At 32.6% G+C, this 24899-nt stretch overlaps 1 protein-coding gene across 1 annotated transcript; it reads right to left on the bottom strand.

Annotated features, from left to right (window-relative positions):
• Positions 1-6354: 6354 nt before the first annotated feature.
• On the bottom strand, positions 6355-20632 carry LOC132720048 (ubiquitin-conjugating enzyme E2 J2-like). The gene is made up of 8 exons (XM_060704035.1): positions 20481-20632; positions 14597-14721; positions 13400-13440; positions 12713-12815; positions 10431-10521; positions 9432-9479; positions 7556-7636; positions 6355-6435 (listed from the first exon to the last, which is right to left on the bottom strand). The coding sequence occupies exons 2-8, from the start codon at positions 14719-14721 to the stop codon at positions 6355-6357; spliced, it is 570 nt and encodes a 189-aa protein (XP_060560018.1). The 5' UTR covers positions 20481-20632.
• Positions 20633-24899: the final 4267 nt, after the last annotated feature.

Raw genomic sequence — 24899 nt, 5'->3', positions numbered from 1 at the left:
ATAAACTTGGTAGACACCCATTAGAAATTGGTTCATGCTAAATATCTTAGCTCTAGCTCTTTGGGTTTTTTAAAGAAGACTTTTTAAGTTTTTACTATATACATAAATAACAAACAACGACCCCCTGGAGCAGGGCCAATTTTTACCCCAGGGCTTTTATTTTAACAAACTTGGTAGTCACCCACTAGAAGATGTTTCATAATTAATATCTAAGCTCTAGTTATTCGGGTTTTTAAAAGAAGATTTTTTACTATATACAACTAAGGAAAATCAATGACCTCCCCCCCCCCCCTGGGCGTGGCCAATTTTGATCCCAGGGCTTTTATTTGAACAAACTTGGTCGACACAATTTTCAAAGTTGCTTACCAAAGGAACATTCCTGTGAAGTTTGGATGAAAATGGCTCAGCGATTTATGAGATGTCATGTAAAGTAAAAGTTTAAAGACAGCCCAACAGACACCGGAATGACGCCTGACGAAAAGCTATCACAAAATGTCATCATGTCACTTTGTGACAGGTGAGCTAAAATGAACAAAGGGCAATAACTCCAAAAGCAGGCAGGGCAGAGTTATGGTTCTTTTGCACTGCACTTTATGGTTCTTTTGCACTAATGAGATCCATCTACCTAAAAAATTCCATGTTGATATCTCTTGTGGTTGCAGAGATATGACCCGGACAAAGTTCAGAGTAAAAATGAACAAAGGGCAATAACTCCAAATTTAGGCAAGACAGAGTTATGGTTCTTTTACACCTTGACAAACATCAAGTGTTTGATGATATGAAGTTTGAAGTCGATTCCTCCATATACAGAAGTTATATTAGTAAATAACATCTTTTAAGGAAAAATCTAGGATCATGTGGAGTTAATTCTGAAAATATTTGAGCTGGAGTTATGAACCTTGTCACATAAGATTTGGTTGATGATAAGGAACATATGATTAAAGTTTGATGTTGATATCTTGAGAAGTAAAAAGGTTATTGTAAAAAATATTGTACTACACGAATACATTAAATATTAAATCTGGACACAGAAAATGAGAAATGGATGCAGACCCCGGAGTGAGTAGGACCGCTATGCTGCTTCGTATAGTCGAGCTATAAACAACACCACCAAAATACTCAAATTTCTCTTCTTTAATCATTTTATTTTTTTAAAATATATACATGAATTTAAGAAAACAATAAATGTTACTAGAAAACAACAAATGAGCCGCGTCACGGCAAAACCAACATAATGGGTTTGCGACCAGCATGGATCCAGACCAGCCTGCGCATCCGTGCAGTCTGATCAAGGTCCATGCTGTTCGCTGTCAGTTTCTCCACTTGTAATAGAGTTGGTAAGCCAACAGCATGGATCCTGATCAGACTGCGCGGATGCGCAGGCTGGTCTAGATCCATGTTGGTTGCAAACGCACTATGTTGGTTTTGTCATGATGCGGCTCAACTATATCAACCTTAACAGTGGTGATTTTCACTGAATTGCAATCACAAGTTCACAACAAACTCTTAACTTATACACTTGATTTGAAAAGATCTTTAGTACAAACTTCCTGTTCTATATTAATCTATTTCCTCAGTATCTGAAATGTTTCTTTCCGGTTAATATTTGGATCCAGAGTTGTGTCCCTTTGTACTGACAGATCAATAGTAGTAACAGTCATATCCTAACCCCAGAGTTAAGATTTAATTTCATGTAGAACCCAGATTATTAGTAATACACATTGCATCTAAAACTTCAAATTCAAAACTTGCATTCCAATCCAGTACTAAAAACATTGGATCCAGATTGAGTACAATGAACATTGAAAAAAAAATTGGGGGGTTTGGGTTTTACATTGCACAAATACAGAGGTCACATGGTCAGACTACAATACAAATCACAGGTACCCGGCCTATGTGTATTATTTCAGGCACAGGAGTAGAACCACCAACTCACCAAGTTAACCATAAACACTCCACCACGAAAAAATACCCAATGATTCAAACACCAATCACTTTAGTAAAAGATCATTCTAGAATTTAGGTACATACCTTAATTCATAAAACATTACATTATACTACATGAATATAGAGGCAGCCATGAATCATTGCCTAATGTCAAATTTCTGTAAACAGTACCAATGGTGTTTGGCACGTTTATTGGCCACTACCATCTCTAATATCCCCAACATTTCCTAAACAATCTAAACTGCAGTGTTTTTCATGTAACCGGCATTTATATAGTATATATATATATACATATATGATTGTGATAACATTTTTTTCATTTAAAAAAAAATGCATACTACATATACCTATGTATACATTATATTTATTTTTATATATAATCTTATATATAATATTCATATGCATGTTATTTGCAAGTGAACTTAGTTAAGGAAAGTTTAGATAGTTTAGGAAAAGGTTGAAGATAATTGGGGGGGGGGGGGGGGGGGGTTGTGACCAATCAACGTGCGGAACACTTCTCTTTATCCTGAATACAAAGTTAAAGGCCCAACTGGACTATAAAAGCCAGCAGATGGCGCTAGGGCAGGTTTCTTATTAATTTTATGCATGCTTCACTTCAGGGACCCTTTTTCAAAGATTTAAGATTAATTACCAAATGCATTAAAATAACACTTGGCATGTTTGTAGGCATAGATATTTTTGATAAAGATTGACCAAAATTATTCAAAATATAACTTTGTAAAGTGTATTTCTGGAAAAAAATACTGGCTGTCAAATTTGAAATTTGAATTTCCCTGGGAGGAGCCATGTGATCATTACAGGTCATGAACCTTCAGTAGTAAACAGAAGCACGTGGCAGTGTTTAGATTTGTAGCAGACGATGAGGGAGATTTTCAGCAGACGACACATTTCAATGCTGAATAAAACAATAACTTTTACTGACTTGCTTTATCAAATCCAACAAATTTACAATAATCCATTAATCTATGATTTTTCTTTTAAATTTCAAAGTACTGATTTAACTTGTATTTGAATGGTTTAAACTTCATGAAAACAGTAAAAGTAACTTCCAGGTATATTTCATTTACACTATATTTTGTTGTAAATATCTTGTAGTCAAAAATTACATTTCACAAATGTTAATCAAACTGAATGTTGCATATGCATAAAATTTTATACATTAACAGTTTAAAAATATTTTAAATTCCTGTCAAAAACATTTTTAGCAGGTTGTTCCTAAAAGAAATGCCCCATGTATTAGGCACATCTTTTGGATTTTGATATAATTGTCTGACTTGATGAAAGACACATACAGCATTCCAGTGAAAAAAATAAAAACAACTGACTTCAAAAATAATATCTGGACAAGATGACTTGATAATGTCTTTAATTAATCTTTGAGTTATATAAAACATCCCTTAAACCTCTCCTGTGTAAAATCAGCTGTTTTTGTTTACATTCTCTCTGCAGGTTAACACTGCATGCTATTTATAGTTCAGGGTTTATAACAGACAGTTTTACATCACTGATTAGTCACACCCACAAATACTCGCTGCCGCGGCAGCGAATGTTGCCCCTTTAAAGGTATAAAGCTATTAATATCTGATGCAATATTTTCATAAATTAGAAAAATAAAACAGTAAATATGTTATTAGTTGATGCTCAAAAGACTTATAATGTAGAATGTTTCTGTTATTTAACACACATGATTACTTTATGAAAACAGAATAAAATGTTAGGAACAAAAATTTTTTCTGCAGTTTTATGGAGGGTTTTAACTGTTTAACCATGACTGGGTGCATGCTACATTCATTCTTAAGGAAATTTACCAACATATGAGCCGCCTCACGACAAAACCAACATAATGAGTTTGCGACCAGCATGGATCCAGAGCAGCCTAGTCTGATCAGGATCCATGCTGTTGGCTTACCAACTCTATTACAAGTTGAGAAACTGACAGCGAACAGCATGGATCCTGATCAGACTGCGCGGATGCACAGGCTGGTCTGGATCCATGCTGTGACTCGCCAACTGAAAAAATAAAAATTTCCCAAAAATTTTGACTTTTTAAAATTTTGGGGGATTAAACCAAAAGATAATACTGGTAAAGGGTTTAGGAAAAAACCCAAATAAAAACTGCCCCGAATATAAAAAATATTTTGTTTTGGCAATTTTTTATTAAAAAAGGGTTAAAAAATACGGGTTAATTTAAAATGTATTTTTTTAAAGGGTTTTTCCTTAGGCCATGTGGTTTTTTATTTACCCTTTTCTTTGCAAAGAAATTAAAAAATTTAAAAAAAGGAAATTGGGGCCCAAATTTTAAACTTTTTTTGATTTTTTTCCGGGCAAAAAACTGGTTATACCCCTTTTTGTTTGGGGCATAAAAAAAAATTTAGGGAGAAAATTAAAATATGAACACAAAAAAATTTTGGCAAAAAAAACCCAAGGGGAGTTAATTTTAAGAAAATTGACCTGTGAAAATTATACTAATTTTTATACTTTTAAAATTATATTAACCCAATTACCCCTTCATTAATAAGTGGCCCATTTTTTGAACTCCGAAAATTGAGTTTCACAAAGAAATAAAGAGTTTTCATACAAGTTGCAAAAAATCCCAATGTTGCTATATTTAGAATTTTTACTAATTTAAAAACATACTTCAAAAAAAGAACTTTCCCAAATATGTTTTTGTAAAACCCAGATGTACAAGTAAAATTGGGGAGCCAAAAGGAAAACCAAAATTGATAAAAAAACCCCTTTAATAAGGGGGGAAATTTTTAAAAACCCTTTAAAATTATTTTTAATCAATTTTAAAATCTTTTGAGGTAAAAGTATCCATAAAAAATTCCAATTTAAATTTTCCATATAACCCCCCATATCCCTTTATTTTTCCCAAATAAAACCTGAAAATTTCCCTTTATATAACAACATGTGATATACAACATCACTTATTTTCCATATAACCTGTCATATCCCTTTATATAACACATGTGATATACAACATCACTTATTTTCCATATAACCTGTCATATCCCTTTATATAACACATGTGTAATACAACATCACTTATTTTCCATATAACCTGTCATATCCCTTTATATAACACATGTGACATACATCATCACTTATTTTCCATATAAACATTTCTAGATATAACACATGTGTAATGTAACGTCACATAAAAAACATCTCAACAAGTTTATGTTGAATGATTTTAGTCATGTGATTAAAACAATCTTACATTTTTGTTGATGTATAATAAAGAATTTCATTGAACAAGTTCAAGGAATAATCAAGAAAAAGCTCCAAGAAAATGTTTTTAAAGATTAAAAGAAGCCTGTTTTAAAAAAACAACATCTTAAAAACGGGAAAAATAAAATCGTTTGAAGGTAAACATAGGATCCAAATAAATACTTAATAAATATTTTTAAATAAACCAAGTTAAGGCTGTGTTTAAAAATTTTTTTAAAAGTAAAAATTTAGTAAATAACAAAAATAAAAAAATTCTTAAAAATTTCGGGGGCCTTTGCTTTGAATTTAAAATTTCCCTATTTAAAAAAGAAGGCAATATTTTCATTAAAGTATTAAATTGGGACAGAAAAGAAAGGGCCGGGCCCAAGAAATTGCCCATTTTAGTGCAGAAACGGGTTTTAAAGTCCAAAATTTAAATAAGTTTAAGCCATTAATCCCACTAAGTCCTCTTTTTTCTTTTTCCTCTGAAAGCCCCAAAAATGGCCCCCCAAAAAGTTTTAACCAATGCAAGACTCATTTTTCAAAAAATTTACACAAAAAATAAAAAAGCCTTTTTAAAACACAAAAAGGTAAAATTCTTTAATCAAAATAAAAGGCCCCAAAAGTTTTTCATTTTTTAAAATAAATTTAAAAAAATCAGCCTTTTTTTTAAAACATTCAATTGGAAACAAAAATAAAGGGCAAAAGATTTAACCAGCATTTTTTTTCCCCAAAAATTTTTAAAAACTTTTAGGTAAAGAAAAAACCAAAATTTTTTTTAAAAAGGGAGGGAATTGTAGAAATTAAAATTAAATAACTGTTTCCAAAACCTGTTTTGGACAAGTTAATTAAAACCCACCTTAAAAAATGATAAAACAGTAAACCCCACTTATGGAAAATTAAAAAATTCACTTAAAAAAACGTTCCTGTTCCCACTTTTCCCATCTCTGGTTTCAAAAAAAGTTTTTTTGTAAAAATATAACAATATCCATAATTTGGCAGTCTCGTATATATTGTTTATCAGCAGAGTTTACTGTAAAAATATCATCAAATCATGCTTAATATAACACAGTATTTGTTAAACGTTTTGTATTCTATCCCAAAATATATTTCTGACTAGTGCGATGTTTGAATATAGAACATTGTACACTACTACTGACTCTGTTGTTGTTCACTTCATTGCCATCTGTAGTCACAGGCTTCATCTAGAAGTTTAACGATTAAACATTCCTTCGTGTTCAAACGATTTCCATTTTTCTATTAAGAAGGAAAACAAAATATGAGAACGAAATCTGTCAACTGATGTAAAAAATATCTGTTTGTATATAGTATAATAAGATAATTTCCATCAAAATAATAATATATTCAGCTGTGTATAAGATCACTTTCCGCCCAAAACTTTTTAAAAAAATGTCCAAAATACACATTTGAAAAAAGTTTTTAATTCCCAAACTTTGGGAAACGGGCCCCATTTTATAAAAAATTTAATTAAATAGTGCCCCTCCCAAAGAAGTCCTTTTTCCCCTTTTCTAAAACCAACATGTACAGCCGATTCAAAAACTTGACTGGTTCGAAAAATTTTGTACAGAAAAGTTTTGTTTTCAACATTCCTTTTTTCCCTCTTTCTATTTTCCTCCCTTTCCCGAATTTTCTGAAAGGAAAAATTTAAATAATAGTTTCCCAGTTTTTCTCAAAATTGAAAAAGGGGAAATTGTCAAAAAAACCCAGAATTTTTTAAAGCAATCATGGGGCCAATTTAAAACTTTAAACACCTGATTGTAAAATATTTTGTGCTTTCCAATTCACTGAATTCAAACAAGAGAAGTATCATAAGCTTCAGGCCAGCACAAACCAGGTTAAGATGAAAATAATAACTGTCACATGACAATTAATATAACATGTACTGTATCCCTTGAAATTTTCACCCATACAATATTTTCCATGGAGTTTTTGCTGAGAAAAACTTAACCAAAATAAAAATTAATTGCAAATTTTGTAAATATTTTGTCACTGTGGTAAAAACATTACACATTACTTAGTTTATACAAATATATTTAGTTTGATTGTGTTGAAAGCATGACACATTGTCTTTTAATGTCACTATTTGTGCCAAGTATTTTCAAAATCCTTTGATCTATGAAAAAGTTATGGATTGGACACAAAATATACCCTATAACAGACTATGTTAATCTTTGACCTCCAAGTGTGACCTTGAACTTGAAGGTAGGTGACCAGTTGTTGCGCATGACACATCGTCTCATTATTGTGAACCATTTTGGCAAGTATTTACAAAATCCCTTCAAATATAAGAAAGTTATGGACCGGACACGACATACACCCTCAAATAGACAATGCTGAATATCAGATATTATAATACCTCTGCATCATCCGGGAACAGTTCACAAAATATTTTGTCTTTTAAGTTGAAAGCGTTACTCTGTGCAGCTAGCTGTCTTTTCTGAAATACAAATACATGTATAATTGTTTATATAACATTATAATTTTGTATTAAATTTGAAGGAATATTATATGTACATGTACAATTATAATTTACACTGGTTCCCGCATCATCAGATAGCAGAATAAATTGGCCATACATTCTCTTTCCTACTGTTTCCATAGTACTTCAGTGTAAGAAATTAGGATTTGAATCAACTAGGCTGGTCGAACTACCAGATTGGAATATACACTAGCCAAAAAGACATTTCACTAGCATGATTCATTTGTTCAAAAAAGTTGTTTATATTGCCTCTGAAAATACAGTAGCCTGGTCGGGCTTGTTACTGTGAAAAGTTGGTAGCCCGAGGAGAAATTTAGTAGTCTTGGGCTATAGGACTACTGCCAATTTTGAAAATTGGTACTTAAACCAAGTCCATGCATTTTCTAAAAAAAAAAATTATTATTTTTTATCAAAACCAAATGGGTAGAAATCAACAAAAAGCCTTCAGCTGAGGGATCAACTGTTGGGCAGTTTTTATGTCGCACTAACACAGTACAGGTCATATGGTGGCTCCCCAGCTTTACTGGTGGAGGAAGACCTCGGGTCCCCCTCCGTGTATTCTTTCTGGCACAAACAAGTACCTGAGCAGAACCACCCACGTTTCTTAACCTAGCTGGATAGTTTCCTCATGTGAAAGAATCTAACATCCCTGGTGAGATTCAAACCCAAAGCAGTGACAGGCAAGTGGTGAAGTCGATGACCTTAACCACAGTCGGCCCTACATGTATTGACATTGATGTAACTTTTTGATGGCCTCCTGCAGGGTTGAGATTTTATGAGATTTGTTGTCAAGTCCCTCAAGTTAAAAAACCACTGGTGCACGGCATCAACAACAAGTGTAGGTTTCAATCATGTAAATGTAGATATTTTTCAGCACACTGATTTTATAAGCTTTAAAACTTACATGAATTCAATAATTACTTTTACATGTATATAAGCCAGTTCGTTTTTGTTGATTTAAAACAATTAACGGTATGTATGTTAATCCACTGCAATGTTTAGACTAATGCAATGTTTAGATTATTCATTCAATATGTTGTGCTTATTTTCAAAACTGTAACTGAGAAAGTTTGTTTATATCCCCCCCCCCCCCGATTTCATTGTTGATTTTTAGACAATTTATTTTACTTATCAGTCCCCACAATTAAGTATCAGGATCAGATTCAAAAACTCAAATTTTTGCCATTGTTTATTCTCATAGATTAAATATTTAATATCCACTTGATAAAATTGTTCTTGAAATATCATGTTTACAAAATTTTAGAAAAAAATCATTGTTATTTAAAAAGATATGTACATTTCTGTATTTGTTTTGTTATTCAGCCAGTGGGTTGTTTCTGTGCCAATCAGCAATGTTTTAGATTTTGTTTATCTACCACTTAATGTTTTGAAAATACGACCATATTTTTATATTAAACAATGAAAATAAAATCAGGATCATTTCACCCAGATCCTGATCTTTTGTTAGTGAACACGGGGCCTGCAGTCATGTCAGGCAAAACGTGTAGCAGTTGTTAAACTGCTGGAATCTAAAGTGATCATCCAACAAGAATATAGCCTGGCCAGCCTACACACCATTCTGTACAGTAAGCTCTGACTCTGTACTTAAACTTAAACCTTTCATCTTGAAATCCCATAAACCAATAATGGGCAGTTTCCTACAGTTTCAGAAATGGAAAGCTGGGCAAGTCCATTTCAGAAATTTAGGAGGTAAAGGGTTATTAGATAAGTTGTAAACAAGCACTATACATACAGTATAATCTGAAGTCTCCAGACTGCCAAGTGTTGGTGTCTTCTCTAACTGTAATACATAAATATACATACATCATTCATTCTAACATGAAGCCCTTATGCAATTTAAGGCATGTAAAAATCTCTTGACTTAAAAAATCAAGTGATTAGTGGTCAAAATGTGGCTATATTGGACATGACTTTGCCATATGATGCCTGTACACTGTTAAAATAAATGATTTGTGCAAAAAAAGAGAAAAAAGAAATATAATAACACAATATTTTCTTTTAAATTAATGTGAAATAGATCTCCTGCATGTAACAAGGGAGAAAACTCAACTGAGAAAATTAGTACCAATTGTGTATGTGCTTGATCCACACAGATATATCTTGCTTTTAAAACTTAATTTGTATTTTTCTATTTCTAGTTAAACTTTTTTTTATATATTTTCATTCTATATTGACAATAACCTCTTGTCTTAAGGACCCTGATATTACAATTAAAACAACTAATAGACATGGTATCTATGTTGATGTAATAATGGTATATTTATATATATATATTTTTTAATATTTTTTACCTCACAAGAAACTTTTTAAAACTTTATAGGCAATTGATTACCCCATAAGTATAAGATTTTTACACTTTATAGGCAATTGATTACCCCGTAAGTATAAGATTTTTACACTTTATAGGCAATTGATTACCCCATAAGTATAAGATTTTTACACTTTATAGGCAATTGATTACCCCGTAAGTATAAGATTTTTACACTTTATAGGCAATTGATTACCCCGTAAGTATAAGATTTTTACACTTTATAGGCAATTGATTACCCTGTAAGTATAAGATTTTAACACTTTATAGGCAATTGATTACCCCATAAGTACAACAATTTTACACTCTATAGGAAATTGATTACCCTATAAGTACAGTTGGTACAGAATGAACCTCACAATGATGACGTGTACATCTACACTCACACTTTAATGGCAATTGAGATCAAACATAAAAACTTACCATAAAACTCAGCATTCCTGTGAGAATTGTTGATACAGACCATGCTGGGTTCCATGTATCAGGGTGGAAATCACTTATACTCAAACACAGTCTACAAAATAAAGGCATAACTATATACTAAACAACATGGAGAAACCAGAAATAAATATTGACATTTATAACTTAATTTCCTGATCTGTTTTGATAAAACTACATGAAATTAAAATTATAATTCCAATGCATCTTGACTGTATTGTTATACACATAGAATTTCATCATTCACAGTACAGTGAAATTTGAGAAAACCGGACGCTGAGAAAATCGGAACTCTCTAAACACCGGACGAATAATTCAGTCCCAAATGTTCCCTTCTTTAAACTATTGTATTAAACATTGACAATACCGGAATCTGTAAAAACCGAATATCGGACGGTTGATAGGGGACTACAAAGTCAATTATATAGACAATTACCCTGACAATACCGGACAACGAAGGTGTGAATAACCTTATGTAGGTGTCTAATACGCTAACTGTGGGGTAGCGGACCAACGATTGTCTGATTTGTTTAATTATGTCTCATTTCACAGTTTGAATTATTTTAAGGTATAGATGTTACCTTTTACATAAATGCCAAAATGCACGAGGCATTGATAAGTTAAAATCAGTTGACGAGAACTGTCTATAATTGACAAATTTAAATTAATTAAAGACAGTGAAACTTTGCCAAGACCTACTTTAAAAATCTTTATCTGACAAATATGTTATAGGCAATATTTACAATTGGGGCATTATTATAAACAAACTAGGTAAAGTACATGTATGTTTGTTAAATCATTATCCATTACCCAAATGTAAACATATGCGGGTGTAATCGGACTTTATCGTTATGCAGTAACTGCTGTTCGTTTAAATCCAAAATTTTATTGTATTTATATGCAATAATTGGGACAAACGCAATTAAACCATATTGTATAGTATTTTATCATTTCTTTATTTAGCAATATACTTACTCATAATCATGAAAATGCAAAAATACGTTCAGCATCCTTTGTAAGTCATTGCTCGGTTTATATGATCCTGAACAGCTGAAGGGGACATTGAGAATACTGGACCGCTGGGAAAACCGGACAAAATCCTCGGTCCGAGAGCCGTCCGGTTTTCTCAACTTTCACAGTATATTGTTTTTATATTAACTTACCGTATCTCAATATTTTTGTGTAAATTTTTAAGATTTTGAATTTACTAGCCCGAATTCCAGTTTTGAATTTATTCTACTATATATTTGACTAAATTTTCCTAAAATTTTCTCTGGCGCGAACTAATTTTCACTGGCCATGGGCATCTGGGCCAGTGCTTAATTTAATGACTGAATTTTTGGTTTGTTTTGTTTGGTTTAACTTACACTAACATGCTAATGGTCATATGGCGACTTTACAACACTGCCTGGTGGAGGACATGTGCCCCAATGTACTATGCAAGCACCCGAGTACAACAAACAACCTTTCTTAAGCAAGCTGGATAGCTTTCTCACATTAAAAAATCCAAAGTCTCTGATAAGATTCGAACCAACAGTGGCGAGGGACAAGTTGTTTCAGTCTGACTCAGCCATATTAGCATCTACTTTTTATGGAAAATTTTACCAAACCAGATTTTTGTATACAAATAATATTTTGTTCTGCTCTGTTCATATAACACATTTTTTTCATTTTTGATATTGTATGTCAAATTTGTAAACAAAACAAATCTTTTTATGAGGTAAGATATTACATTGCTACAAATAGTATGGCTATATGAAATGTGCCCTTAATTTCTATTACTGTAAATGCCCAATATAAAACATAGTAATGGTTAAAAGAATACAAAGTGAAAAATGGATGTCAATAACTAAATTTATCACATAAACCGCGGCACATGAGTGTAATAAAGCCATTTAATAAAATGGTATTACATTAGACGATATAACACTAGTGTAATAACACTTTGACGTGACGTCATTTGCGCTATAAACATACCATTAAAGTGCGCTAATGTTAGGGTTACACTATAGGTGCATCAAAGAAAAAAGACTTTTGTTAACAGTTTACCGTTCTTATTTTATATATGTGGTAAATAGAATATTTTATTCGTGTAGATTCAATACTAAATGTATTTAACTCGTTGAATAAAACAAAATTATGTTTGCCAGAGGCTCGCATAATATGATTTTATTCAACTTGTTCAATAAATTTAGTATTAGGCCTACACTCATTCAATATCCTCTATAACATCAATTATAATCATCTGTGAGTGCTTTATAACATACCTTGTATTTAGTTTAAACCTTCCATTTGGTGTAATCATATATATACTTGGAGGTTTAAAGGGAAATTCACGAGGAAACACAAGTTTTCCATGATATGTTCCTCCTGAAAAATATGTGTGAAGTTTAAGTTAACACAGCTTTACTGAATAGCAAGATAATAACAAATTCCTTGTCAATTTTGACCATGACATGGCCAAAAAAATGTTGGAAATCATAATACAATTTATAGATATGCTATTCATAGTTTGCAGTATCCACTTACAGTTATACTTTACTGCTTGGTACAGCGAAACATCACACATCTATGAGCAGTTCTTTTAATTATTAAGTTTTAAAAAATGTGCGTGAGAATTAACTTGTTGCAAATGCTTCTTTTAATGACTTAATTTTTAGAGTTACCACATATGGGTGCTTCCTACTATTACATTGACAAAGCTAAAACATTCCCTGACTTACATGTAGCTTAATGCACATTGTCTATCTTTTATCTCAAGTGACCATAAATCTTTATGTAACATGATCGCTTCAAGTAAACAAATGAACCGTGTCACGACAAAACCAACATAGTTTGCGACCAGCATGGATCCAGACCAGCCTGCACGGATGCGCTCAAATATCTTTTATTATTAGAACCATAAAAGTATGAAAAGTTTATTATAATATATATGCAAAAAAAACATTACATACCTTCATATGGAGAATTTTCTGGCCCGACAACAAGATAGTGCCTACAAGGGAAAGTACACAATATGTTAACACTACATATACTGATATAAATTATCAATGTTTGAAAATACAGTCAACACTTTAGATTGTCACATTTGTGTGAGGATTTATGTATTCATGTTAAAGGGACTCCACTGAGTTTTTTTTATGTGAAGGGACGGAAAATATTGTTTCAAGATTTTTGTATAACTAGATGTATGTCTAGACCAATAACTCATCTACAAAATTTCAGATCATTTGCTTACTCCATTTCCCAGAAATAATCAATTTTATTGTGCAAATTGGCCTAATTAATGAAAACCGTTTAAACGATTTTCACTCATATCGGCCAAAATTCGCATAAAAATTGATTATAAATTTGTTAGCGTGTATATTTATATATCATCTATTGTTTGGTTTCAAATTCAAATGTACCAATTGATTTAAGAAAGAATTTCAAAATGTATTATTTTAGGCTATTGGACCTCAGTGGAGTTCCTTTAAGATATGATGATGATTCCATGTGTTGTTTTTGTTTGTTTGGGTTTTTTTGCGGGAGGTGGCGGTTTCATGCTTTTTTTAAATGCTTTTCTTAAAAATTATGGCTGTCTAGTGTCACTTATAACATTCAAGATATATAAATGATCTTTTTGAGAATTGAGTATTTGTAAATTGAAACAAACTTTTCAAGTTAGTAATGTATGACACTATTGTCAAGTTAGTATGACAGTGTTGTTGTATGTACTCAAAGTGCCAATAATTGATAAGAGCACAATCTTTATTAATAATGATCACACTGTTTACCTCACACTGATACCAAAATATAATCACTTAGCTCAAAGTTTAATTTTTTTCCCATGGCCCGTACTTTGTACATAATGGTCCATGTACAAAATGCAGGGTTGTCATTAACATTTTTTGCAGAAGGTTTGTTTTGAACTTGAGGCGGTCATTTCTGTCTTTATCATGCAAAACAAAGAGTGTTTTCTTAATTTTGAGGCGGCCCATATTGCATTTGAGACAGGTATTTTGGCCTCCTGCCGCCTCTTAATGACAACCCTGAAAATGGTCCACCATTTTCAGACCAAGTAGGCCCAGGGCCAAGTACTTTCAAATTCTCAGCAAATCTCATGGTACATGTAGCCAATAATAGCTTTATAAACTGTAAAGTGTGTTTACCATTCTAGTATATTTGATGGTAGAGGCGCCGCTTTCACATAAGGTACTGGATCTTTCATAATTCTCATGTAATCTTGTCGCAACCTTGCTGTCGCTGTTGTGTTGACACGTTTTGAAGATGACATCTAGAGAAAAAAAAACAGTCACCAAATTAAGTTGACAAATAACAAGAACTGTCGGAGGACAGTAACGCTAGACTATTCAAAAGTTGTCACAAGGGTGTTTCATCAAGTATAATAATGCTTACCTATATGAATACATAAAATTGTCCGAAAAGGTACAAAGGCTTTTATTAAGATGTTTTATCAAGTAAATCACTGCTTAATCATTATGAATGCATGAAATTGTCCCAAAAAAGGCACAAACCCTTCAGTAGTTATGGAGATACCAGCTTACAAGCAAAACCTTTAACAAGAATTTCTAAGCCGAAAAAAGGGGCATAATCATGTAAGATAATCACAGAGAACAAGTGAGTGAAGTTTCAAACCTTTCCCTTCCGTAGTTATGGAGATACCAGCTTACACGCAAAAACTTAACCAAGGATTTCTAAGTCAATAAAGGGGCATAATTATGCAAAAAAGCAAATCACAGTTATAGGACTTGTGCCAATCATATTAGATAATCACAGAGAACAAGTATGTGAAGTTTCAATTCTTTCCCTTCAGTAGTTATGGAGATACCAGCTTACACGCAAAAACTTAACCAAGAATTTCTAAGTTGAAAAAGGGGCATAATTATGCAAAAAAGCAAATCAGAGTTACAAAATGTAGTCAGATTAGCTCCCCACCTAATGTTGTCTTTTTTACATTTGTACTAAAAATGTGTAAACCGAATGTGACGTATGTTACTATAAATAGACATATAAATGAGTTTATCTGGGCTAAGTGCCAAGTTTTTCTAGGCAATCATATGCCCCTGTTGATCTATGTAAGACTTTAAAATTATGTTTTAGGCTCTGTTCTGTTCAACTTAAGTTTAGGCTGCTAACTAGCTTAAGATCTTCAGAGTACATGTTTAAACGGTTTATATATTATAACATGATGTGATCGCTGAACACAAACCCGTAGGGAAAGTCCACCAATAATCGTGCCAGGAATATGACATGCTCGTATTCATTCAACAAACATGCCATGGAGTAAAGTGAAGTATGCCTTGATAAAACTATGTATAATACATGTATGTTGATAAGCCAAAGATGGACACATAAAAAAAACTTAGTTATTATGAACATTATATTTATAAACAACCTAATAGTTTCCACCAGGTAAAAAATTCAGCACTTGGCCGCCATATTACCAAAATGTTTGACCACGTGATAACGAAATTGACTTTTTTGTGTTAATTTGCGTGGACGGTTATGAATACAGGACCCATGGATGTGCTTCCAACATTTTTATAAATTACTTTTTTAAACATATTGAAAAAGATGATTTACTGAGTTTTGTATTCAATATTATTTTATCTTAATACTGCAAAATCAAAGAAAATAAATAAAAACATTATCTTCACTTGAATTATAAATACTGAAATCATTTCAACAAAAATGTTCTTAATATAACTCTAAGTTAGTAAGTACTCTAATCAGTTCCCACGAATTACGTCATTGACCTTTTCGAAAACCTAGCTAAACACCGTTTTCCGGTATGTTACGGATTAAGCTCTAGTACTAAAGTATTTTTTTTCTAGAAATACTTTTTTACACTATCCCAACACTGTGCCGGGTCCCTTTGGGTCTCCCGTAGCTCCTAAATGTCAACTTCAAGGCCGACTGTAGTCAGTGTAATTGATGTTTTACAGTTAAATAGGCAATTTTAATGATTGTATCGATATTTTGATACCTTTAATGGTATAGTCTATAGAACGATATAAAAACTAGAAATGTGTCCATAGGACACGGGTGCCCCCACCGCACCACTGTTCTGTCAATCTTTTTACTAAGTCAAGGGAAATAACTCTACAAATACTGGATAAATCCACAAGCCAAACCCCAGGTGCAAATCTAAAATATGCTGTTCAACCTGCCCATAAGGTTTATTGACTTAGTATGTCAAATCCTTTTTGAGAAACTTGCGACACAAGTTGAAAATTGCAAAAATTTTCTACGTGAAGGGCAATAACTCGACGAAAATGCCTGGTGCACAACTGCACATGCTGATCAATATTCCTGTAAAGTTACATGACTCTAGGTCAAATACTTTTTGAGTTATGTGCGACACATGTTGAAAATTGCCAAATTTTACTAAGTCAAGGGCAATAACTCTGAAAATACTAAAAATATCCAGATGAAAATACCCAGGTGCACAACTACACATGCTGATCAACATTCCTGTAAAGTTTCATGACTCTAGGTCAAATACTTTTTGAGTTATGTGCGACACAAGTTAAAAATTGCCAAATTTTACTAAGTCAAGGGCAATTACTCTAAAAATACTAAAAATATGCACACGAAAATACCCAGGTGCACAACTACACATGCTGATCAACATTCCTGTAAAGTTTCATGACTCTAGGTCAAATACTTTTTGAGTTACATGCGACACAAGTTGAAAATTGCAAAATTTTACTAAGTCAAGGGCATTAACTCTGAAAATACTAAAAATATCCAGACGAAAATACCCAGGTGCACAACTACACATGCTGATCAACATTCCTGTAAAGTTTCATGACTCTAGGTCAAATACTTTTTGAGTTACGTGCGACACAAAAGTGAACGGACGGACGGACGGAAGGACGGACGGACGGACAGACGGACGGAAGGACGGACGGACAAGGGTAAATCTAAATGCCCGCCACTAACGTGGGGGCACAATAATTGTTTTATTGCAAAATTCACAAGAATTAATTGGAACACGGGTATTTGCAAATGAAAAATAAGGTTAAATCAAGGTATGTTATTCTGGTAACGTTTCGTAACGGTCTAATCCAAAGCTTTAATGCCGCATCGGATGAAAAACAAAAATGATAAAACGGCTTATAAACAGGTCTAGGATTAATGATATTTATGGACTGTCCGTAAATTTATAGACAGTCTAGAAATTTAAAGATTTTTCAATCCATAAATTTACAGATATTCAATGTGAAATTTGCAGTTTTTAGTTTTACAATAAAATCCGCAGCTAAAGACAAGTTGTTTTATTGATTGTTTATATTTACAAAGGTAATTGGGTGAGTTTCATCTTTGTATGATGATTTTGAAATTTTTGTTAAAAGTGAAAATTGAAAGTCATCAAACTGTTCTGAATTTTAGCAAACTGTTACAACTTACATTTGATCATATAATACCTAACCTTGTTCAGTTTAACCTGCAGTTTTAAATTTCAATACCTTGTGATACCTTGTGATGTTTGGGAAACTTTATTAGTCCCCTAACTGACTATCATGCAACTTCTACTATTTTCTTACTTAATGTCTGTAAATTTACAGATAAGAAAATCTGTAAAATTATGGATTGTCCAAAAATTTACAGACTGTCCGTAAACTAGAGAAATTCAAGAAAGAGCATTAAGATTCATTTATGATGACTATCAATCAGACTATGACTCACTTTTAATAAAATCTAAACTACCAAATTTAAAATTAAGACGAATCAGAACTATAGCTCTCGAAATTCATAAAATTATTCATAAACAAGGACCAACATACTTACATGATCTTGTTAATATAAAATCTCATTCTTTTAATTTTAGGTATAAAAATGTAGCCATTATCCCTCAGGTAAGAACCACCAGTTATGGCAGCAACTCTTTTCGTTCCTATGCACCTAAACTATGGAATTCACTTCCTCAACACCTCAGAATGGAAGTGAATTATGACCAATTTAAAAGTCTAATTGGTGCATGGAATGGAGAGAGTTGCTCATGTACTTTCTGTCAATAAACCTGCATTATTATAATTTATAGTTTAGCTCCATCATCAGTTTTGTTTCTTGCCTGCTTTCTTTTGTTTTGCTGCTTACTTACATGTATCTGTTTATTTCACATTTGGCTTAAATTTTGTTAATATTCTCAACATAAATGATTATGTACATGTATTATTTTTCCAGTATGCTTGAATTTTTGTTGCTTATTGTCAGCTTTTTGCGAAGTTTGCTTATTGAGGAGGCTGCTGATCACTTCTTGCAAATTTTGAATTGGGGATTTTTATTTATAAAACCTAATTAGTGGTAACAGTTTTGTGATCCTTTTCATTTTCAATATCGTATTTCCTTTCTTTTATAGCAGTCCAGGCTAGGCCTGGGTCAAGATCAGCAGTATCCACCCACTTTTAATGTAATCTTATTTTATGTATGTGCTAATATGTTCCGCATTTTATCTAGATATATATTATTTTATTCACTTATGATACAGTATAGAACTTTTAAGCATATCCTTAGCATATCATTACTATTTATTAATTATTATTATTTTATTTTAAATTATAACATTTAGTGTCTACATCCCATATTATAGTAATTTAACTTATCTTTTACCATTTGTCTTTCAAAGTTTAATGGAAGTGGCTAGCCGTACGGGCCCGTACGGCTAGCCAAAAGTTCTAGCCGTACGTGAGTCACGTACGACTAGCCAGGACACACTGTATTGGCTAGCCGTACGGCACTTTTAAAAATTATATGGAAGTCGAAAATGCATATGTTATTTTGTGTCTTTAAACTAGGATTTTAATCAAATCTCGCATTTGTCCTAGTGTATTCACTTTAATAAAGATGCTCCGCCATTTTGTAAAAAAATGAATACGAACAAGCCTTTTATAATCTATTTTGATAAAAGTGTCAACGTTGCATGTTATTAGTTATAAGGTACATGATTTTCATGCTTATGATTTGTTGTTTTATTTGTATGAAAGATGAATTGTTAAATCATTTTTGTTAATTAAGCACATGGATCGAATAAATAATGATCGGAGGGAAAGAAGGAAAGAAAGAAATAAATAAAAAGAATACTGAAAAAAAAAACGACGAAAAGCAAAAATAATTTAATAATTTTCAAATACAGTAGATAAATATCGAACATAAAAGCACAATCAATTAATTAGCCTTAATTAAAGCCTACCTAGGGACTGACAATAGAATTTTAGAATGCGTTTCACGGAACATGCAAACTTTCCTTAATGATGGAAAAATTTCTATACCGTCGGTAATTGACGCAATTATCAGAGCCCAACAACAATTATTTTCGGTGTTTTTTTTTTTCAATTTGAAAATTAAACATAATGAGACAAAAAAGGATTATTATCAAAATTTTGTAAACTATTTCAATTGATGTTATTTTAAATCTGCAACCAAAAGCTATTTTTCTCGACGTCTTGAGATGACAAAAATATATATTCGTACTTTCTTTACTGTAGCCAACAAGGCGATTAATCTCTTAAAAAGTAAACATACGAAGACAATTGCTGTTTCTTGGTTAAAATCCTCGCTTAAATTCATAAAAAAACATATGCATTTTCGGCTTCCATATAATTTTTAAAAGTGACGTACGGCTAGCTAAAACAGTGTGTCCTGGCTAGTCGTGACGTGACTCACGTACGGCTAGAACTTTTGGCTAGCCGTACAGGCCCGTATGGCTAGCCACTTCCAAGTTTAATATCTTAATGTGCTTCTTTTATGAGTTTTATGTTTATATCATTATGCATGTATGTCAGTCAAAAGCTATACATAGCTTATGTTTTGTAAAATGTTATATATGTATACCGACAATAAATAAATTTTGATATGATTTGATAATGAAACTCTAGACCTGTAGGCTGATAAAGTTTTGGAAGCCAGACATGCCAGAACTCAAATGGTTAACAGGTTAACAAACGTTAATAACTAGCCAGATTGTATGACAAAACTTATGTAAATATAAAGAATTTAATTAAAACAAAGGTGATTAAATAGAAATACCTTCAATCAATTGTTTTAGTAGTGGATAAAACCTTTAAAATACGTTTCATCTAATCATTATCAAAGAATTATTTCTTGTGAGAAAGAAAAACAGGAAGTTGTAGTCACTGGGTATAGGCTAATACTGCTGAATAATTATCATCAACAGTGAAAAAATCGGGACAGGTATAAAACCCGGTGCCTCTCCAATTTTTCTCACTAAAACTGAAGAAAAACACGGCGCCCCTACTGACTTCTTTATTTCTTAACCAGTTTTAATAATTTTTGTATCACATTAAAGATTACTAAATAAGCTTTCTAGAGATGTCTTTATAATTATAATGAATTGAGTAGAAATGTTATTTCAGTCCTTTCAAATTTTAGGATTTTTATGCCTCCACAAAGTGGGGAGCATAGCGTTGCACTTGTCCGTCCGTACGTCTGTCCGTCCGTACGTCTGTCCGTACGTCCCGAAATCTTGTGAACGCAACTTCTCTTAAACCGGATGGCAGATTTTACTTAAACTTCCAGGGATGAACAACCTTAATGTGTAGATGGTAGTAAAACCCTTGATGCGACCAAATTTACCAGAATTATGGCCCTTTGTTGATTTTTCACTATATACCATATATTTGTTGTCAGTGGGGGCATCCGTGTCCTTTGGACACAGTTCTAGTTTCAAAACAAAAACGCACTATAAAATCCGGAGAGAAAAATAAGGCGCTCTTTATTTATTAATTCTCATTTACTTTATATAGAATGAAAGTTAAGATAACAAACTTCAAGAATATACAAAAAATGAAGTTATTTAATCGGTCATCACTGTTTTTCTGATTCTTTAATATTAAAATTCTAATCAGTATAGTAATTTTCATTGTATAACTTTTTATCGGCCAGGATTAAAATAGAAGTTTGAACAAATTTAATTGAATTTTAAGCTAAAAATCATATCTTGCTGTAGATAGCGAATTCCAGTCAACCCGGCCCAAAGTTAATCCTGCCCCCCCCCCCCCCCCCAAAAAAATAAAATTGGTTGATCTGGCACCACATTCTTTCTTGTTGTCAATTGCGGCCCCAAAGTCGTCAATAAGGCATTTAAAATGTAGATTAAACAGAGTTGTAAAGATACAATTTCATTCGCACGCTCCCTTAAAATTTATGTGGATTTTATTTTGTAGGAGTTTCTCAACACCGTTTGTAGTAATATTTATAGAGGACACAGAATCATAAGGACTATTACCCAGACCGGGATACACAGAACTTATTTCATTTGTAAACACAGAAAATTGTTTATTTAAATGTCTGCTTTTTCTGAAATTTTAAAACCCCATTTTCCCTCAAGGGTACACAACAAGAATCATTTAAAATAACCCCTTATTAAAACGTTTGGTTGCCCCATGTTTATGATCTTAATTACGCCACAAACTGTGTTGTTCATATAAACCCAGTAAGCATTTTGTGTTTTCTTCTCGATGAGTGTTTAAATCTTTTTAAATTTATGAAGTACAGTGTAATTTTTTTTCATTTCACTATAGAATAAAGAAAAGCAGAATCCCTAAAGAAAGTACAACACAACAAAATTGAAAATGTTGCAGGCTCGGTTTGATTGAGCCTGTTCATGGACGCTTCTGGAAAGTGCAAGTTACCGTCCACGCCCCCTAGCACCGGCTTAAGCAGAATTCAACATTTAACACAAAAATGGTGAAATTTTGGATTAAGAAACATCCGCAGATGTGTTCATACGGCGATTATCATGGAACCTTCAATGAGACACAGTAGTGCCATTCCATGAAAAGCGGCATATGGTCCCCAAATAAAAGAATGTGTGTGCCCTAAACGAGAAAACAATGGGCGGAACTAAATAAAATGGAATTTTGAAAGGGGGTCTGAGGTTATGAGGCCTGCATATCACAGATAAGACGTCAAAAGACAAATTTAAAATGGCAACATATCCTAAGGGTGATTATACAGTATTCAAGTAGGAATACTGGAACCACCAAAGTTGAAATGGCCGAAAAGAAGAAACTAAAATTACCACATAACATGTATACACAACAATATATATTGTCGTGCTGAACGATCTTCAAGGGTCGAAAATATAACATCATTGATTAAATGTACGTGGAGACTTTTTACTGCCGCCACACGGTACAAATAACACGGACGTGACAATAAAATAGAGAAATTCAGAATCTCTAAAGAAAGTACAACTAAGTAACCCTAGAGTCTAAATTACGTTTTTCATTAGCTTTTTGATGTTGTTTGCCAGAAACAATTTTGTTTAATATTTTATATTTCTCCACACGATTTTAAATACATGTTTTAAAAACCTCCAAAAGTTTCTGAACATTCATATTGTCTATATTATTCAAATTTAAAAATTCAGCTAATCCTGCCTTTATATTCGCCCAGTCTGCCTTATTAAATAAGAGGAACTTACGTATTTTCTGATTGATTCTGGCAGATGACCAAGTATCTACAAAAAGTATTAAGCCTGAACCACGGATTTATATAAATCCGTGCCTGAATGAATGCATTTATTCAAATCTAATGAACAAATAGTTTAAAATCAGTCACTTAACAAAGAAATATTAAGTGTGAAAAAACCCCTAAATATTGTAGTTTGGTCCCTTTCATTTCCCTCACCATTTGTACTCGTGACTCGTGAGTATATAAATTCGAAAATACATCTTCCTAAATGCATACATAAATAATGCTTGAATAAGTGTCTATACAGTATGGACTAGAGAAAGCGAGAAAGAAGCAATACAATTTTACTTTTAAACTAATAATTTTGAAAATATTGTATGTCGACTTGCACCTTTGATAGCTACAGTAGTGCTAATTTAGAGATAATAAAAGGTGGGGGGAAAATCCCGGGATCGCCTATAGAAAAGCCGGGATCCGGGATCGTATTAAACATATAGTAATCCCGGGAATTGACCACCCGTCATCGATAAATTATCGATTATTTCATGCCTTTTGTGAAAGATATGCTTGTGATATGCTTGTTCACAATTTTTATGATGTTTTTTTTTATCGTTGATGGCTATGATATATATTTGTATTTGAATGATTTTCGTTGAGACTCGCATGTACTGTAATACTTTATACATGTGTCTTGGTTGGTTATTTCATATGTTTGATAATGGAAACATTTAATTAACAGCCGTACTAAAAAACTACAATTTGTACGAAAATAAAGTTTAGATTATTATTATAATTGTTGTTTAATTATTATTATAATTATTATTATTATTATTATTATTATTTTATTATTATTTGAATGTGATTGTAGAGCTTTTGAATAAGTTTAATTTGTAGTAGGCCTAGTTATGAAAAAATCTTTTAGCGTATTTTTTCACAGATGAGAGCCTTAATTGACCTCAGAATGTCACACACCCATAATCTTATTTAATATTGTAAGTACATGTACATGTACTGGCAGTGGAAGTCATTGTATATTGGTTTCGAGATATTGACACAAATGACACGTGCACTTTTATAATAAATATTATGAGAGATGAGAGACACCTGTCTTGTGAACCAAAGCGTGTTTGCTACGTAAAGTAAGATTAAGCCGGGTTTTTTTAAATTTGATTCAAATACATTTTTTTTATTCGTCGCGGAAAAAGATGACCTTTTATATAAATATTTTGATTTTCCTACTTAGATATAAATCTTTTAATTTTTAGTGATTTCCGCTTGTCAAACAGAATCAGACTTGTAATGTTCAAAGCATTTTACTCCTTTCAATAAATTAGTATCTTATACCTTCAAAAAATCACAACAAACGAATTATCATTTTCTCTATTAAATCATTACGATATTTGTACAATATTTTTAGAACATCTTTGATCTACCATATCACATTTAGAAAAGACGGGATTGCATTAGATATATAGAGATCCCGGGATTTGACCACTGCCGTGTCATATTCAGAAAAGCCGGGATCGTATTTAACAAAGAGAGATACCGGGAATTGACCGTCTGCCATATCACATTTAGAAAAGCCGGGATCGTATTAGATATATAGAGATCCCGGGATTTGACCACTGCCATGTCACAGTCAGAAAAGCCGGGATCGTATTTAACAAAGAGAGATACCGGGAATTGACAGTCTGCCAAATTACATTTAGAGAAGCCGGGATCGTATTAGATATATAGAGATCCCGGGATTTGACCACTGCCATGTCACAGTCAGAAAAGCCGGGATCGTATTTAACAAAGAGAGATACCGGGAATTGACCGTCTGCCAAATTACATTTAGAGAAGCCGGGATCGTATTAGATATATAGAGATCCCGGGATTTGACCACTGCCATGTCACAGTCAGAAAAGCCGGGATCGTATTAGATATATAGAGATCCGTGCTGGATCACATATATAAAAGCCGGGATCGTTTTAGACAAGCAGTGTCTATCATCACCTTCACCATCGT

Source organism: Ruditapes philippinarum, unplaced genomic scaffold (assembly GCF_026571515.1).
Source record: "Ruditapes philippinarum isolate M1 unplaced genomic scaffold, ASM2657151v2 ctg2082_1_1_1_1, whole genome shotgun sequence".
Lineage (NCBI taxonomy): Eukaryota > Metazoa > Mollusca > Bivalvia > Venerida > Veneridae > Ruditapes > Ruditapes philippinarum.
This window is presented reverse-complemented; position numbering and strand designations above follow the sequence as displayed.

Bases quoted from the DNA above. Each gene is read 5' to 3' on its own strand.
- LOC132720048 (XM_060704035.1), bottom strand. From the start codon at position 14,721: ATGTCATCTTCAAAACGTGTCAACACAACAGCGACAGCAAGGTTGCGA. The intron at 12,816-13,399 runs GTATGTAATGTT...CATATTTTTCAG, and splicing joins AGAAAATTCTCCATATGAAG to GAGGAACATATCATGGAAAA. The intron at 9,480-10,430 runs GTAAGTTTTTAT...TATGTATTACAG, and splicing joins CAGGAATGCTGAGTTTTATG to TTAGAGAAGACACCAACACT.